Below are 18,971 nucleotides of genomic sequence, written 5' to 3' on the forward strand. Positions count from 1 at the left end.
CTTGGTCAAAAATCTTAAACTAAACAATTGTGTGAAATTTGGTGCGAATGTTCTTAGGGGTGGGTGTGTAGATTAAGAATTGTTCATGACATGATGATCCCATCAGTGATATGTAAATTAGGGGTAAAAATGTGTCTGTTTGGTCAAAAACTTATAATTCAAAAACTATTTAGCAGATTGGGCAGAAATTTGGTTGGAACGTTCTTAGTGGTGTTTTGATGAAAAATTGTTCATAACATGATGACCATCAGTGATATGGAAATTAGGTCTAAAATGTTTCTTGTGGGTGAAAAATCTATAATTCCAAAACTACCCAGCAGATTGGACTGAAATTTAATGAGGATGTATTTAGGGATGTGGAGATGAAGCTGTATTCAAAATGTGATGATCCCATCAGCGATATGCAAATTAGGTCTAAAAATGTCAGTTTTGGTCCAAAACTTATATCTTGAAACTGCATGGTGAATGGGTTGAAACTTGGTGGGGATGTTTCTGGACATGTTATGCTGCAGTTATAGCTGAAAACATTTTGATATAAGTGGCCCTAGCAACCATGACCACGCCCTTAGCAACAGTGCTATGACTCTGCATATTACAAAGATAAAAACAGGGATGGGTAAGTAAGTGAATACAGATGAAAAAATGTATGCAAACATGCCTAGCAACAGGGCCGTGCCCACCCATATCAACAGCTAAATGATGGTTTATATTGTAAAGATGGAAAGTGGGAAGGGCAGGCAAGTTAATAAAGATTCCACAAATGTATGCAAATATGTCGAAAACAGTTGTGCTGCAATGCCATTGGCATTATTTTCAATGTATGGTAGCCATAAATCAATATTTATTGTATTACTCAAAGCTATGTTACATAGACTTCTATCAAATGACTACCCTTACATAATTAGATGTGAGTTTTTGATTAAGACATTGACTTTTGACCTTAACCTTGACCTTTAGGGTCATTTTACATATCGCATGCACTTAATGGTGATCTTTTAGTCACACACAAGTAAACTACATGGGGGGGGGGTCTGTCTTCAATGAAGGCTTGTTATCTAAGAGATACAAGACCAATTTTTACAGTTGTCACACCATCCACTGGTTGAATCAAGTGAGTATTGTTGTATTATAATATTGCATGCAAAGTAAACTCTCACATTTTGACCTTTATTAGCTGGTATTGGATGCAGTATTATTTGGAGTTATTCCAATAGTGTATGAATATGAAGGCACAACACTGGAATCATTACTTCAACAACTTGAAGAGATCCTGGCTGGTAGACAAGCCAAGTAAGTCAAATACTGACATAACATGATGGGTATAAAAGGAAGAATGCATCTTAGAGACCAATATATTTGAAAATCAAAGTAGCTTCAATCAGCCAATACTTTGCCATATGACAGTTTGTTCCCCAGTTATTTTTGAAATCATCACTAAATCTGATCCCTCACCACCCTTTATACTTTCATGGAAATCAGTTAATTTCCCAAAGAGTTACCACAGTATTTTGCAGAAAATTTGAAATATATATTGAGATCATTTTAGCACAACTAAAGTGATGTTCAATAGTGCTATAGGCATGGTGAAGTGTGTGTCTGTGTGTTTGTGAGTGTGAACAACTTAAAGTCAAAAACTGCCAACCGATTGGCTTGGTATTTGGTTGAAATATTACCTAGGGTATACAGATGGAAAATTGTTGAAATCGAAATGATCGCATCAGAGATGAACATTTTGGGTAAAAAAAACAATGATTTTTGTGAAAAAAACCAAACTCAAACTAAGCTACAGGGCAGATTGTTCTGAAATTTGGTGTCAAATTTCTTAGGGATGTGTACATTAAGAATTATTCATGACATCAGTGATATGCAAATTAGGTCTAAAAATGTGTCTTTGGTCAAAAAAGTGTAATTCCGAACCTGCAGAGCAGATTGGGCTGAAGTATAATGGGGATGTGTAGTAGATGAAGGTGTAGTCTCAATATGATTTGGTGCGGATGTTTCTGGGGGTGTTATTCTGCATAATTATACTGTTCAAAATATTTTGATACAACTGACCCTAGCAACTATGACCACACCCTCAGTAACAGTCAATGATATTACAAAGATAACAGGGATTAATAGGTAAGTGGATAAACATTCAAAAAGTGTATGCAAATATGCCTAGCAACAAGATCTTAAGACCATACCCATAGTAACAACCAAATGATGTTGTATTGCAAGGATAACAACAGAGATTAATATACAAGTGTATAGACATTCCAAAATTGGATATACAAAGTGTATATACCTAGCAAGAAGACCATGCCAAATGACATTGTACATGTATATTGCAAACTTAAGATGATGATGATGATGATGATGATGATGATGATGATGATGATGATGATGATGATGATGATAGCGATGGTTATGCAAGTGGATAAACATCCAAAAAGTAAATGCACATATGCCTAGCAACAAGACCACACCTAAAACAACATTGAAATGGTGATGTATATGGCAAAAATAATGTTGATGGATTGGCATGTGAATAAACATTTGTTTGAAAAATCATTGCAAACCTTACAGCTGTGCTACCTTTTCATCTATGTTTCTCTGTTTGAAAGTATAGTATGGTGATAGGTTTCAATTTACTTGAACAAGGAACCAAATTACTGAGTCGTTTACTTCATGTTTTTATTGATTATTTGTTTATCTATCTATTTATTTACTTATTGCTTCATTAGGAGTATTGGTGTATTTATGGATGGGTCACCAGTGGAAATTAAGTTAGTGCAGTATTACACAACTACTCTGAAAACCATTGAAAATGATGAAATTCGCAAATTTTGGGAGACACTGTGCAGCAACATTTTACCTGCTGGTTCTGGTGGACATGTAGATATTTTCCTCCCTCTAGCAGCAAGTGGTAAGTAACTTCTCCAACATATCATCCTGTCAAAGTATTTGGTGGTAAATAACATTGTTCTGTTTCCGGAAAAATACTCACCTAAATATTCTTACAATAGGATTTGCTTGCAATTCCCGATGCTTTTCCAATAAAACTTTATTAACCCACCTCCTCCTCCTACAATTACTGCCCGCAACGTTGGAAGACCAGTTTTTTTTTTTTGAACACAGTGTGAAACACGTAGTGTTATCTAGTGTACCAGAAACCCAGTGTTTTTCCCCTGCTGATCAGTGAATTCTTGTGGTTTACGGTTTTGTTCACAATATATTGTCTAGCAACCGTTTTGTAAATCTTTTTGCTGATTTTTCTTCACTTTCTCTGTGACTTTCTAGATCGTGGTAGTGTTGGCGGTTTTATTACCCGCCTTGCTTATATACCGTTTATTGATACATTGTTTTTTAGCTCCGCTGTCAGCGAAAGCTGAAAGCGTAGCTTTAGGTATAGGTTGTATAGAGTATAGAGAGTAGAGTGAATCATAGGTGTCCGTCAAACTTTCATATTTTCATTATTTTCTCTGAAAGTGACAGTCAGAATTCTTAGATATTTGGTGTGCATGTTCCCTGGGGGGAGGCTATTCAGCTTTGTTCATGCCAAGTTGATCTGTGCCATTTTCAATTTTTTATGATTTTTTTTCATAAAATGTCATTTTCATCATCTCCGTGGAAACTTCTTGTTAGATTGCTTTGATATCTGGTGTGTTGATGCGCAGGGGGTAGCTTACTCAGGTTTGTTAATTTCAAGTCAGCACATCTTCATTTTTATTTTTTATGATTTTTTTTTTGTAATTTGAAAAAAAAATGAATATGTTAATGAGTATTATGACCGATGCCATATTGGAAATCAGTCGACGAGACTTTAAGTAAACTGCCACTTTTCAAAAGACACTATTGACGTCAAACAAGCAATGTAATATGTGCTATAGTCATAATTCTACGCATTGGGCGCCCAAATGCATGAAGTGACAAGCGTTTATTCAAAACAGGGTTGTAAACTTCAAATCCAAATTCTGCACCCCTTCTACATAATCAGCCAGTCCGCAACATCCTTATTTGCATACTCTATCCTGATTCGACCAGAAGCTGAAGCTGACCTCATTTGACCGGGTGATTTTCCACAGCAAGTAACACAGGACGTTCTTGGTACTCACTAAAATCACACTTCAGACCCACTATAAAAATGTGATGTTTTCAGATAACATGTAACTTGTGATTAATTCTATATTGTCGTGCAATTTGGAGTGACAGTGAACCAGAATTAAGACAACTTGCGTAAGGAAGGCATGCCTAGGCATGCGGTTGAAGTTATGCAAGAGCAGTCGAACTGTGGACTGTGAATCAACCAAACTTTGTTTATTGGCCGACAGTCACATGTAAAGTTAAACGACATGAACGTGTCTTGCCATTTCCAAAATGCAAATATTTGGCAAGTAAAAATAATTAAAATAATTACAACTTTAATTTGGCTTCAGACTTTGCATTACGTTTTGCGTATCTTTCCCCGTTTTACATGTAAATCCGAAAAGGTTCTCTCTCGTCATGTCATCAGTGATCATACCGCTGCTTTGAGTACGAGCGAAGTGAGGCATGTTGAGGTATTTTGTTGAGAATTATGAATATTGCGAAATGTCAAGTACAAGGTTTAAATACAATGGAATGATTAAAAAAATGGCCGAGTCTGCTGACAGGCGCCGGTCACAAGAAACACTGTAAATTAAAATATCAGACGATGTATGTATTAATCGCCATCTTTCTTAGTTTCCGTACGGCGACAATCCCAGGTACCCGGATGCACGAGGGACTAACCCGGAAGCAAGTCGTTGTCAGCCATACGTTACAGTGGTAACATCGTCCGAGAAATCGCTGTGTTCAGAGTGTCATTATTCACAGAATTGTTGTTTTCGAGTGAAAATGCGTCTTGAATTGTATAACTCTAACAAATGAAGACATGTCAAGTTATATTTTGAAAGTTGTATCGCTAGTTTGAGACGATTTTCTCACGTACTATAGTACTACCGAGGCTTACTTGGACTTGGACTTGGACCTTACTCCAGTTCATCGGGAAGTTTAGCCAGTCCGATAATTCTTTCTGGTTTAGTTTACAACACTTTTGATCACGCAGATTTTGTTGTTGTGATGAAAAGAAATTAAAAAAAGATCACTTCAACCATTTCGTTGTGTTTTCTTTATGAAAGGTAATAGAACATGAACGAGTGTTACCACCACTGTAACGTATGGCTGAGAATGACTCTCTTTCGGGTACTTGGCGGGGATTGTCGCCGGCGCGCCGTCCGGAAACTAAGATGGCGATTAATACATTTCTTCCCTATATATATCTACTACAACTTGTACAAATTGAATGTTGTTGACTTGGTAAATTTGTTAGAAAATTGAAATTCAAATTGCCTCAGAATTATTTTAGATCCCTAGTTTATTTCATTCATCATTAAAATTTTCCAGGGTTAAAGCTGTAAGACACTGGAATTATTTATAGCCAACCTCAAATTCCTCTTATTTTTCTTTTTCTTGTGTGCATTTCCCAGTCATTTTTTTTCTGAGATTTTGTGCAATTTTTCATAACAGTAGATTTTTGTTATAAAAATGGTGACTATGGTATAAAAGTACAATACATTACCAACTTCTGTGTAAAATGTGTTTTATAGTGAGACATCATATGAACCACCAACCACTTTATTGCATCGCTAAAACAAAACTGCATAGTGAAGAGCTGAAGAACTGAACCACTTCTACATGTCACCAAAATAAAAAATAAAATAAAAAAAAAACAGCGGAGCTATTCTGACCGATAGGTCGCTTGTTTATTTCTGCCTATCATCATGCCTATTAAAGGGTAAGAAAAAAGGGGATTGTGGTCATTCTATGGCAAATCGTGATGACCATTCTGTCGGCCGGAATTGTTGGCAGTGTTCTTGCGATGCTCCGTGTACTGTGTGCATGTTGTGGGATCCGCTATTGTGGGCTGAGCTCGGTTCGAGCGTTAATCACGGCCAAGGACAGGTAAGGAGACACGTCGCAAAGTAGGTCCATTTTGTCTAGTACTTTGCCAGCGGGTGCAGGCCATGCTATGTCTTCCCTTTCAGATTCAACAACAGGTACTACTGCACCGACTGGGCAAAACCGTCCTTTTCAGGGCGAAACTAGTACCTCTACGTCAACTGGGGTGAATGGCGGTTTGTTAACTCAGCACCTTCACAACCAGACTGATCGTAACAACTCTCCGTTAGGCAATCACAAGTTTGACACTGGTCCAACGCGATCTGCCTGTGTTGGTAGTCAGGGTAATGGTATTGAACCAGCCCCCTGTTTGTCTACCAGTCTAAGTAGTGGCTCAAATGTCATGAGAACGGAGACTTTTCGAGAGCCATTTTTAGGTAATACGCCTAGTAATACTAACAATAATGCCATATTACCTTCAATGCCTGACGATGAACAAGTGTCTGTACGTCTTTCACCGTAGCATCATTCAGTTTTACGTTCACGTTCTTCGTCCCCGATTAGGCGGAAAAGACATGAGAGTCATGATAATACAGTCTCGTCCTCTTCTCAATTGGACTGCAGTCCTTGTCGCTATAAAAGCAGGCGAGGTAGATCTCTCTCTCGACATAAGCAATCATGTCGAGGTCAGAGGTCACACAAATGGAAGCATTATCGTTCTTCCAGTTCCAAGTCACCTCGTCTTATTATAGACGTTCAAAACGGCATCAACGTCGACATTCATCATCGACATCACTGTCGGGTGACAGAAGGTGTTCCTGACGTCACTATGACCATGAACGATGCATAGATTTGGACCGTTGACATGCTTACTATGACAAGAGCCAGCATGGGGGTAGAGCGCCACCAACGGCCAGAACCGACAAGTCGTTCAGCTTATCATCAGCCTGCTTCTATAGTATTGATACAAAAGTCATTAGACAGGCAGTTTTAGAGACTGTAACGGCTCTCCACCCAGAGTTATCACGTGCTGGGGCACCCACATCTTATCCGAGCACAGGGGGTGCCACTCCTTTAAGTTCTCAACGTGGTTCTCACACAGAGAGGATGACTGATCCTGATACTATTTCAGTTGCAACATCTCATAGCAAAGAGTTTGAGGAATCGTCAGGGGAGGAAGAGAGGTCAAGAGGTCACAGTCCAACAATCTCTCGAGCCTCTTCCCCATGTAGGGAAGAAGAACCAGTGTTTGCATACAAGGATTGTATTCAATTCAATTGGTCTACTCACACTTCCCAGCTGAGTGCACCCCTCCTAATTTGGTTCTTCCTCCTTTGTCTCAAACTGGTGCTGCCTTATGGGCTAGCAATCCCAAAGACCAGTCAACCCCCTTGTCATTGCCTTATTCATCCCTGGTTCAGCCTCTTCATGATAAGATCTACCAGGAAGTGGTCGGCAGTGGAAAGGACCATACAGCCTTACGAGCTGGGGCCTATCCATGGTTTCGTTATGGGGGTAAGGCATACTGCACTAATTCATCACAACCAGCATGTTCACACCCCCCACTGGATGGTGATGTGGACGCAGTAGATCAGGATCCATCATCGTTCAGAGTTGACTATATAGACAAAGCTCATATTACAAAGGTTGGGTGATTCTGCACCTCAACAGCTTTGTGTAACGTCAACACTGAACTGGTTCCTAGGTGTTCTGTTCAAAGAACTTCAGGCTGTAAAGTATCTCGAATTATTGAGATTGTGGATAAGGGCTTGTCTCATATAGCAGAGTCTGCTTGCAGAGAGTATACAACTCTTCAATTAATGGAGAGGGACGCCTTTTTGAAACGCAAATCTGTTTCATTGTCTTCCGAGTTGAAACAGGAAGTTCGTTTAGCTCCTATTGCCACAACCAGTCTGTTTGATGGTCGTCTCACTGCGCTAGCAGCACGTGCCAGTGAGGCTAAACAGTGAGAACACCTATTATGGGATAAACCTTCTACACCCTGTGTACAACAGCCTAGGGCAAAACAAGCTGGCAATCGACCAGCACCCGTTGGACGAGGCAAGCAACCCAGTGCTCCTTACAAGTCCAAGACTTTTAATAGGGGTCGGGCGAGGTAATGTGTCTAAGCCTAAGACTGACAACGGAGTGCCCAGCACTCCTGACCCAATAACCACTCTCACTGTCCCCCCACCAGCACAGCAAAGTCCAGTGGGGGGGACGACTCTGTTTCTATGCACAAAACTGGCCTGCAATTATATCATCTGACAGTTTGGTGCTAAATACAGTAAGAGATTGATACATCCTAGACTTTGAATCACAGCCTCCACTGTCAACGCAGGTCATAGTTACCCCATTACCAAGGCAACCAGATCGGGTTCTTGCCTTAAGAGAGGCCATTCAAGGTCTGTTAGAAAAGGCTGCTATTTGTACAGTCAACCTAGAGAACAAGGGACCAGGGTTTTTCAACTACCTGTTTCAGGTCCCCAAAAAGTTGGGAGGCTGGAGACCAATTCTCAACCTCTCCGTTCTCAAACGGTATCTTGTAGTCCCCAAGTTTCAAATGGAAACACCCAGAGCGGTGTTGGCTGCCGATTGGATGGCATCCATAGACTTAAAGGATGCTTATTTCCATATACCTATTCACCCTGCCTGCTACAAGTACCTCTGTTTTGCAATCGACAGACAGGTATACGAATACACGGTTCTCCCCTTCAGTCTGGCAACAGCACCATGAGTGTTTACACAGGTAGCAGCAGTGCCATTGGCGTGGTTACAGTAACAGTCAATTCTGTTACACCCCTATTTAGACGACTGGTTACTGAGGGGGAAGGAACAGGTCGTACTAGCCACTCAGGTGGCCGTGACGATAGATCTTCTCCAAAGACTAGGATTTATTCTCAGTCGAGCAAAATCATGTTTGACTCCCCAGGACATGACCTTTGTGGGAATGAGATTGCTGACGGAATTGGGAGTTGTTTGCCCAACCAAGGACCGAATCAGCAGACTGTTAACCTTCATTCGGTCCATCCTTCTACAAAGCTCAATAGTAGCAAGGAGTCTGTTATCTCTCCTGGGGCTGATGAATTGTTGTTGGCTATGTCCTGAGTGGCCATGGTTGTTGGCTATGTCCTGAGTGGCCATGGTTGTTGGCTATGTCCTGAGTGGCCATGGTTGTTGGCTATGCCCTGAGTGGCCATGGTTGTTGGCTATGTCCTGAGTGGCCATGGTTGTTGGCTATGCCCTGAGTGGCCATGGCTGTTGGCTATGTCCTGAGTGGCCATGGTTGTTGGCTATGCCCTGAGTGGCCATGGTTGTTGGCTATGTCCTTAGTGGCCATGGTTGTTGGCTATGTCCTTAGTGGCCATGGTTGTTGGCTATGTCCTTAGTGGCCATGGTTGTTGGCTATGTCCTGAGTGGCCATGGTTGTTGGCTATGTCCTTAGTGGCCATGGTTGTTGGCTATGTCCTTAGTGGCCATGGTTGTTGGCTATGTCCTTAGTGGCCATGGTTGTTGGCTATGTCCTTAGTGGCCATGGTTGTTGGCTATGTCCTTAGTGGCCATGGTTGTTGGCTATGTCCTTAGTGGCCATGGTTGTTGGCTATGTCCTGAGTGGCCATGGTTGTTGGCTATGTCCTTAGTGGCCATGGTTGTTGGCTATGTCCTGAGTGGCCGTGGTTGTTGGCTATGTCCTGAGTGGCCGTGGTTGTTGGCTATGTCCTTAGTGGCCATGGTTGTTGGCTATGTCCTTAGTGGCCATGGTTGTTGGCTATGTCCTTAGTGGCCATGGTTGTTGGCTATGTCCTGAGTGGCCATGGTTGTTGGCTATGTCCTTAGTGGCCATGGTTGTTGGCTATGTCCTTAGTGGCCATGGTTGTTGGCTATGTCCTTAGTGGCCATGGTTGTTGGCTATGTCCTTAGTGGCCATGGTTGTTGGCTATGTCCTGAATGGGATATAGTATGCTTAGCTTTCTGGCAGTTGAGAGCATGCTCCAGCCAACACATTCTCTACACTAGACTTGCTACTCAGATATGCTGTGCTGGTACCAGTACCTGCGTGATGAATTAAACATTCCTTTGAACCATGGCCAGAAGATGACACTTCAAGTTGAGGAGGTGGACCTTCCTCAGGACCACAAGTTTATTTGACTGTGAAACAAAACAAAATACTACTTAATGTTTATTTACAATACAGAAATGTAGACTAACACCACAAATGTGATCTATATAATTATACAATATGCCACAGCTCTGTCAATTTACATTGCCATGTCTCTATAGTTGAAAACTTTAGTTTCCCAACTAGGTCATGAATCAACATTCTATTTTCTATAGACAGCTGTCACTGTCTCAGAAGTTCACAACAAACATTCATAAAAGATAACCGGCTTCCTGTAGCGTAGTGATTAGCGCACAGGATTAACAGCCAGGAGATCACTGGTTTTTCTGTGACCGACCCCAACCCAGGTGAGTGTTCTACAGACTCGATGGGTAGGCTGTATCACTCAGCCATGTCTCACTCACAAGACGAGTGTGAATTTGGGGGGACTCCTGGAGTAATGACTCGTAAAGTCGGAGATGATTACTCACACGGAGCCCGCAGGTGCTATGTTTGCAGGGCCTGGGTGACTCTGGGATAGCCTGTGGACTGACTTGGAAGGCCTTGACAGTTCCACAGCAACATGATATAGAGCGTGCAACATAGCCCTGTCACGTAGTCCCAAACCCGAATGGATCTCTGTAGCATTTGTGTTTGTTTGTTTGTGTATATTTGTCTGCATAACAAAAAATCACTGGGAGCAATTCCCAGCACAAAAATTTATTTAAAGAAAAAACAAACAAAAAACATTCATTATAGATAAATGTACAATGTATACTGAGAAATAAAATAAAAGGAGTCACTCACAAGAAAATTAAATATCCAAAATCTTGGCTTTATTGTTCAATGATGCCCAAGATTCAAGAAGTCAACCAAGATTGCTCAACTCTGTGTGTGTGTGTGTGTGTGTGTTTCCTGTTGTTTTGTTCCGCAATGTTGATTTTGGTGGTGACAAGAGTGAACTATGTCTGATACTGCATTATGATACTGCATGATGTTGATTTTCATGATGATTCCAAAGCAGTGATTACAGTCAACAATGCTGTGTGTGTGTGTGGGGGGGGGGGGGGGGAGAACACATTTTAAGATAGCAGTATAAATTGATTGTAAAAAAGATAAATGTGTAAATCTCCATGGAGAAGGGTAACATTTCAATTGCAGCTTCATGGTTTATTTCTATAATTGAATAACAAATACATGAATAAAGAAAATGCAAAAAAATAATACTATACTATACTGTATGTGACACCAATCAAAATGTGTGATGTATTATTATGTATGTGTAAACAACTTTTGTGAGTGAAAGGTGTGAAACACACATGTGAGCGCGGCTATCGTACATTACGGAAATGCCTGCTTTGTGACGAAATAGCAACACTCGGGCTCTCTGCATATACTATGTTACGGTAATCAGAAAATCGGCATAGTTTTTTTAATAGCACAACTTAACTGAAGGTTCAGTAGTGCTATAGGCATGACAAGGTGTCTGTCTGTCTGTCTGTGTGGATGTGTGTGTGTGTGTGTGTGTGTGAGAACAACTTAAAGTCAAAAACTGCTGGACTGATTGCTTTGATATTTGGTGGTCATCTTACTTCTGGTGTCTAGTTGGGAAATTGTTCAAATGAAAACAATTGCATCTGAGATGTGGATTTTGGGTAAAAAAATGTGATTTTTGGTCAAAAAACTTAAACTCCAAAACTACTGTGCAGATTATCATGGTGGGAACATTCTTAGATGTGAGTAAATTAAGATTTGTTCCTGACATGATGAGTCCCTTAGTAATATGCAAATTAGGGCTAAAAATGTGTCTTTTTTGGTCAAAAACCTATAATTCCAAAACTACTGAGCAGATTGGGCTGAAATTTAACAGGGGTGCATCTGTGGGTGTTTAGATGAAGAAATATTAAGCATATAATGATCTCATCAGTAATATGCAAATTAGGTGTAAAAATGTGAATTTTGGTGAAAAATTTATATCTCAAAAAGTACATGGTCAATGAGACTGTAACTTGGTGAGTGTTATTCTGTAGATTTTCTTCAACCATGACCACGCCCTTAGCAACAACCAAATGGCAGTATATTTTCCTCAAATAACAACATCATCTGGTAGGCAAGTGAGTAAACATTCAAAAAATGTATGCAAATATCCCTAGCAAGCATGACCACGTCCATAGCAACAGCCAAACGGTTGTGTATTTCACAAAGATAACAAAAGGGATTAATAGACAATTGAATAAACATTCAAAAATGGTTGGATAGGCAACTGGATAGTCATCACACCTATTGTTAGCATGGACTAGCATATCGATAAACATTTTTAAAAACTACAGTTGTGCTACAATGCTATTGGCGGTATTTTTTTTTATGTTGTCTTGGGTACACCACAGACAGGTAATTACACATAAATCTATAACTACAATAAGAACAGACTGGGTTTTTAAATTTTTTATTGACATTTTTGTGATTTTAGATATTCACAATCTTAGTTTCATTGTGCCTTGATGCCCATAGTTGAATTCGATCTATAATGATATCGCCTGTTCTATATGAATACTAAGGAGTATACTTGAATGTGTTGTAAACTCATCATGTTTTCTTATCTTGAGGACTTAGAAAGAAGCTTGTGTGCCGTTTACAGGAAAAATACAATGCAAACAATCATTCCTCGTGTTGATCATGCATGTATGTGACTCACTTCAACATACATGTGTGTTAGGCTTCGATTCTTCCATTCATCATAGTTCAAACATTTTGTATCACAGAAACATATCAGTACTCTTTCTAAAATATAACGATGCTAAAAAGTAATATTTGCCTCCATCAGACAGCTGTGTTCTGTGCAGTCCCATGTCAAACAATGATTTTCTTATGGTTGCAGTGGTGACATACTAATATATATAATTAGGTCAATACGTCATATGCAACCATTAGAATCGTCGTAGCTTACGAAAGACGGCATAATTTCATCCAATCACATGGTGTGTACGATTGATACTAGCAGCTGCACATTGACCAATGATTAACTCCCATAGCTGCCACTGTCAATGCATTACTTCCGTACCACTAAAGATCATGCGTTATCGTGTATTTATTGAACCAAAACAAAGGAAACAGACAACCCTGCTCACAATAGGGAAGAGGCAATATCAATTTCCACATCGTTCAATTTTAATTCTTTTTTCTGGCCTTGCAAGTGTTTTGATTTTTAGCACAACTGAACTGAGGTTCAGTAGTGCTATAGGGATCGCCTGGCGTCTGTCTGTCTGTCTGTGTGTGTGTGTGTGTGTGTGTGTGTGTGTGTGTGTGTGTGGGTGTGTAAACAACTTAAAGTCAAAAACCCCTGAACCGATTGCCATGATATTTGGTGGGTCCATTACCTTGAGTGTCTAGTTGGGAAATTCTTCAAATGAAAATGATCGCATCAGAAATGTGCATTTTACGTTTGGAAATGTGATTTGTTGTATTACAAAATGCTTTGACTTCAGCCTGGAAATGAAAGATTTTTGTTTTATTGATGCAATGAAATCATTAAATCTTTTATGGGCTACTTCAAATGTCAGTGTCAATGGCGTTAAGATTAACATCTGTTTAAGGTTGCTTGGCAACCTAGGCCTGTTTTTAGCAGAGCTGAATTAAATCTTAGACGTTATGATTAAAACAGGTTCATATAAATGCACAATCCTTAGGCATTAAAAAAAAACCAGTTTGTACAAAGAATAAGAAGTCACACATTTTATGAGGAAAGAAAAATAGTCATATCAAGACCTCCATACTGTGTTTGGCAGGTTAAATATCCTGCATGTACCGATTGCCATGATATTTGATGGGTGTATTACCATGGGTGTCTAGTTGGGAAATTTTTCAAATCAAAATGATCTTACTATCGGTGTGTGTTTGGGTCGAAAAATGTAATTTTTGGTCAAAAAACTTACTCAAAAACTATTGGGCAGATGGGTCTGAAATTTGGTGGGAACATTCTTAGGGGTGTCTAAGCATTCAAAATATGTTTGCAAATGTGCCTAGCAACAAGACCATGCCCATAGCAACAGCCAAACGGTGAGGTATTTCACAAAGATAACCACTAGCATTAAAAGACAATTGAATAAGCATTCCAAAATGTATGTAAATTTGCCTAGCAACAAGACCACGCCCATAGCAACAGACAAGTCATCACATATTACAAAGATAACAGGAATTGATAGACAAATGAATAAGCATTCAAAAAATGTATGCAAATATGCCTAGCAACAAGACCACGCCCATAGCAACAGCCAAATGATCAGATATATTGCAAAGATAACAGATTAATAGATAATTGAATGAACATTCCAAAAATGTCTGTAAATTTGCCTAGCAACAAGACCACGCCCATAGCAACAGCCATTTGGTGGTGTATTTCACAAAGATGGGGATGGATGGGGATGGATAGACAAATGAATAAACATTCAAAAAATGTATGTTATTAGCCTAACAACAATATAATATAGTTTATTGTATTCAAAGGCCTCCGGCCAATATACAAATTATCGTTTCAGTACAAAATATTATATTACATCACACGGTTGCAAATCAAAATAAAATCTCTCTTCTTAAATGCCAATTGAATAAATTTACAAAGTTTGTACAGAACATCTGTGTCCCTAGTCCTCATAATTCGTTGAAATTTAATAATGGTTGGTTCTGACAGGTATTCAAGTGGAAGGTATTCCTTCCTAAGAACGTCATATTGTGAACACACTAAGAGAAAATGAAATTCATCCTCTACTTCACTCGAGTTACATATCTTACAGACTCTGAGGTGTGGGTCAATATCATTCCCTCCTCGATTGCCAATGAGGTTGATGAGCAGCGGAAACGGGCAAATGCCTGAATACATGTTCTGTTGCAGTTCAAAGTTAGATATTTTTCTGGTTCGAGTATATTTTTGAAAGTTATATATGTACGCAATTTTGGTTTCTGAGACAGACTGGTACGCCATTGTTGTTTACAGATATCTGACACAGTGGTAAATTCATTTATAAACTTTTGCCTAACAACAAGACCACGCCCATAGCAACAGCCAAATAATCACGTATATTGCAAAGATAACAATAGGAATTGATAGACAAATGAATATCCATTCAAAAAAATGTATGCAAATATGCCTAGTAACATGACTACGCCCATAGAAACAGCCAAGTGATCACATATATTGCAAAGATAACAGGGATAAATAGACATATGAATGTATGGATAATCATTCAGCAAATGAACACCTACATGTATACCTAGTATGGATCAGCATATGGGAAAACATTTTTAAAAATCCAAATCCCAGCTGGCGAGAATTAGAATACTCTTACAACCATCTGATCTCGGCAGCTGCCAGCTTCTAATGAAAACACTGACCCCATAATGCATTGTTACATGGACATGTGCAACACTGCATTTGTCATTCAACATAAAAGGTGATGCTGATGCTATACTAAAATGTCATCTAAAAACCTGTCAGTGAATGATCTAAAATGGGATGTTGATTTTTTATCATAAGGGTCTAAAATGGGGTCTGGTGTTGGCAGTATTGGTCGCACACCCCCAACAGACCTGGCCAATGGTACCCCTAGCCCCCTCATTAAAGGAAAATATCATTTTGTGTTTATATGGACTAATGAATGGTGTATTTTGTATTTTCAGAACCTGGTATGGAGCTAATTTTACAGCTTGGTATTTTGACAGGACTACAGTTTACATCACCTATGGCTGTAGTAGGTTCTAGCTATGCACATTGTAAGTACAACCATATTTATATTATAAATGTAGTATATACCCTTGATCAAATTATTGGGTTCAAGTCAGGTGCACATACTTAACTTTGTGAATCAAAACTATGAAGCTATAGACAAAGATTATTCAGTGTTGGCTTTACAGTTAATCTTTTGCTTTATAAGGGGTAAACCATTGAATGTCTGGAGGTGTGTGTGTGGGGGGGGGGGGGTATTTTACCCAACAATAATTTTTTTTAGCTCCACTGTCAGCGGAGCTATAGAGGTAGGTTGATGTCTGAACTTTGACCGTCGTCCATCCATCAACTATCTACACTAAGCAGTGATTGGATAATTAACTATGAATATGCATGAGAAGTGATTTATAGGGTTTTACCCAGGTGTAGTAATTGTGCCTTCTCACATCGGAGCATGACACATAGCTTTAAGCACACACTGGTACCTCGCTTGTCACTGTCTAGTTTTCAAGCTGTGAAATGGCAACTCTGACAACATAGGTACATGTACCAGCAGTATTGTCAATATATGAGTGCTACTGTGGCTTTAACCACTGTCACCTTCACTTACACAGGCCAAGCACAACGATGTAATATGGTAAGCCTAACCAGAAGAAACAAACTTGTACTTTTGAAAAGTTCTGTCCTCATGTTAGTTTGGTTCCTAGGTAAAGAAACGGAGCAGACCAGAGAGTTTATCTAGTGATACTATATTCAGCAATATTGTGATGGTCTAGGAAAGCTCTGAGAGTTGTCCCCAGGAAGTTAGTGTAGGTTTGACAAGTTGCTAAGAAACATTTGAAATGCAGTGACAAGTCCAAGAGTTTGACCAGTGTGGGAAAACACTGAACTGAGGTTGTCCCCATGAAATGATAGTGTGGGTTTGATGAGTTTTTTGAGAACTGAATATTATTAGCATGCGATTTGGACTAATTTGGGAAATTGCTGAATTGAGATTGTCCCCACGAGATGTTGGTGTGGGTTTGACGAGTGGTAAAATGTACCAGATCTGAGAGTTGTCCCCACAAGATGTCGGTGTGGGTTTGACGAGTGGTAAAATGTACCAGATCTGAGAGTCATCCCACAAGATGGTGGCGTGGGTTTGACGAAGGGTAAAATGTACCAGATCTGAGAGTTGTCCCCATGAGATGTTGGTATGGGTTTGACGAGTGGTAAAATGTACCAGATGTGAGAGTTGTCCCCACAAGATATTGGTGTGGGTTTGACGAGTGGTAAAATGTACCAGATCTGAGAGTGTCATCCCACAAGATATTGGTGTGGGTTTGACGAGTGGTAAAATGTACCAGATGTGAGAGTCGTCCCCATTATTTATGCGGCAGGAAATCTAGTTTGTTGTGAGAAACTGAGGGAGAGTTGAATTGATGCTAAAGTTAGCACTGAGTACATGATAACTACAATGAGATATTGTGTGGTAATGGTGTATACTTCTGGAAGTCTTTCACTAATTGATGGTGGTATTTTGTATGTGATACTATCGTAACATTCAAATGACCAGAAATAATGAATGAAACTGACATCCTTTACCGGTGGGAATGTCAAATTACGACCAATCTGATTTTTGATGTAGAAATATCATTGGTATTGGTAACCCAGAGCTAAAGAATTTGACCCTGTATATATGTATGAGAATGCGCCATGTGTCTCTGTGTTCAACTGATAGTCAATGTAAAATGTGTGTGTGGATATATGCAAACATTTCCCATGTGTACAGTAAATATATTCATCCCTGCTTCACAAGGGGTTGTAATGAGTTCAAGCACACCTGAAATGTGCAAGCATACAACTGATTCAAAAGATCATATTGGAGCTGAGATTATACTCAGAATGGGAGTAGTATAGAAAATGACAATTTAAGACCACCCTAACGACATACCCCATATTTCGCCTTTTTTACGTAAAATAAATGGCTTAATCTATATAACATTTGTGTAAACACAAAAACAACCATGTCGTTTCACCGTAGAAGGCTTTTTAAACCGTATTATCAACAGCAGTGCAGTCGACCGTACACGATAGTGAATAGTCATGCTCCGTTATATTCTATGAATACACTGGTAATTTGATAGGTGTGCCAGCCTCAGGCTTGTCCGGTTAAAGGTCAATACACTTACAATAGACTGTTTACAATAGACTGTTTACGGCTCGTGACTCATTTGTGTGTGATGTTTACGTTGTCAACATTTCTTTACCTCTATGACTTTTACTTCTGGGTTCAAGTATGCGTCCCGAATTTGTCAGAAAATCGGTATTCTTAAATGTAATTCTAAAATTTGTCTTGCTGATATAAAAGAAGAGATGTCAGTTGAAGTTTAGGTGTTTACAGTATCTAAAATGGGGAACTCTAGTGAAAGTTACGGCGAGTTGAAAATGTTGAAAAATAAGGCCGCTGATGATATACTCGCTGACTAACAGTGTAACCTAATTTACATAGAATAGACCCAGAATGCTGTTCGGTTACTGTTTAACAAGAAAAAAAAATAATGAGAATAACACAAAATTTAGTTAAAATTTTATAGTTTTAGTTAAATAATTATTAATCTATAATTGATTGTATGTTTGTACATTATTTTCATCAACATTAACTGTTAATAAATGTATTATTGGAAACACTCAAACCGTATATAGAGTTTTACTTTCAATAGTATCATATAAATATAAAAGTCAAATGTATATAAATTGGCGCTTGCGCAGCACCTGCTATGGTTTCAGAATCTGTCAGCCGACGACGGGTAAGGGTACTCGTGTGGGTAACAACCTAAGACAGGCGTAGCGAGAAACCATAGCGAAAAAACCTAGTGCTTGGCCGCTGTTGTAACAGACAGAAAAAATTTTGTGTACACATAATATAAAAATTATTATGTGTACACAAAAGTCTCGATCTCAATAAATAATTTCAATTGGTAATTAACAAAAGTAATAAACCCGTACTAATTGTACGAGAGTAAATTGAGATTTGATTGACACCAAAAAAATAGAAAAGAAAAAAAGTCTGTTACAACAGGGCACTGGGTTTCTTTTTTTACAACAATTGTTTTATTTTTAAAAATGTTTAACACTAACATAACACTAACATAAACACCACCAACTAAATCATATATATGTCATAACTCTCAATTAAACAAATGGTAAGAGAGGGTATATACACACAACAAACTATTTTCAGTATAATATACAATGCGAATTAAATGTGTT

General features: G+C 39.1%; 1 protein-coding gene across 3 annotated transcripts in view; it reads left to right on the forward strand.

The window, feature by feature from the left end:
* LOC144454039 (epithelial cell-transforming sequence 2 oncogene-like) overlaps positions 1 to 18,971 on the forward strand; it is a 144,066-nt gene that overhangs the window by 57,507 nt on the left and 67,588 nt on the right. For all 3 annotated transcript variants that reach the window (XR_013482473.1, XM_078145451.1, XM_078145452.1), the window contains exons 9-11: positions 1,175 to 1,290; positions 2,727 to 2,908; positions 15,674 to 15,766. Coding sequence is in view for 2 of the 3 variants with exons in the window: in XM_078145451.1 (XP_078001577.1) it covers positions 1,175 to 1,290; positions 2,727 to 2,908; positions 15,674 to 15,766 (391 nt within the window). In the remaining variant the exon portion in view is untranslated. The remainder of the gene's footprint in view (positions 1 to 1,174; positions 1,291 to 2,726; positions 2,909 to 15,673; positions 15,767 to 18,971) is intronic.

This window comes from Glandiceps talaboti, chromosome 3, assembly GCF_964340395.1.
Source record: "Glandiceps talaboti chromosome 3, keGlaTala1.1, whole genome shotgun sequence".
Classification (NCBI taxonomy): Eukaryota; Metazoa; Hemichordata; class Enteropneusta; family Spengelidae; genus Glandiceps; species Glandiceps talaboti.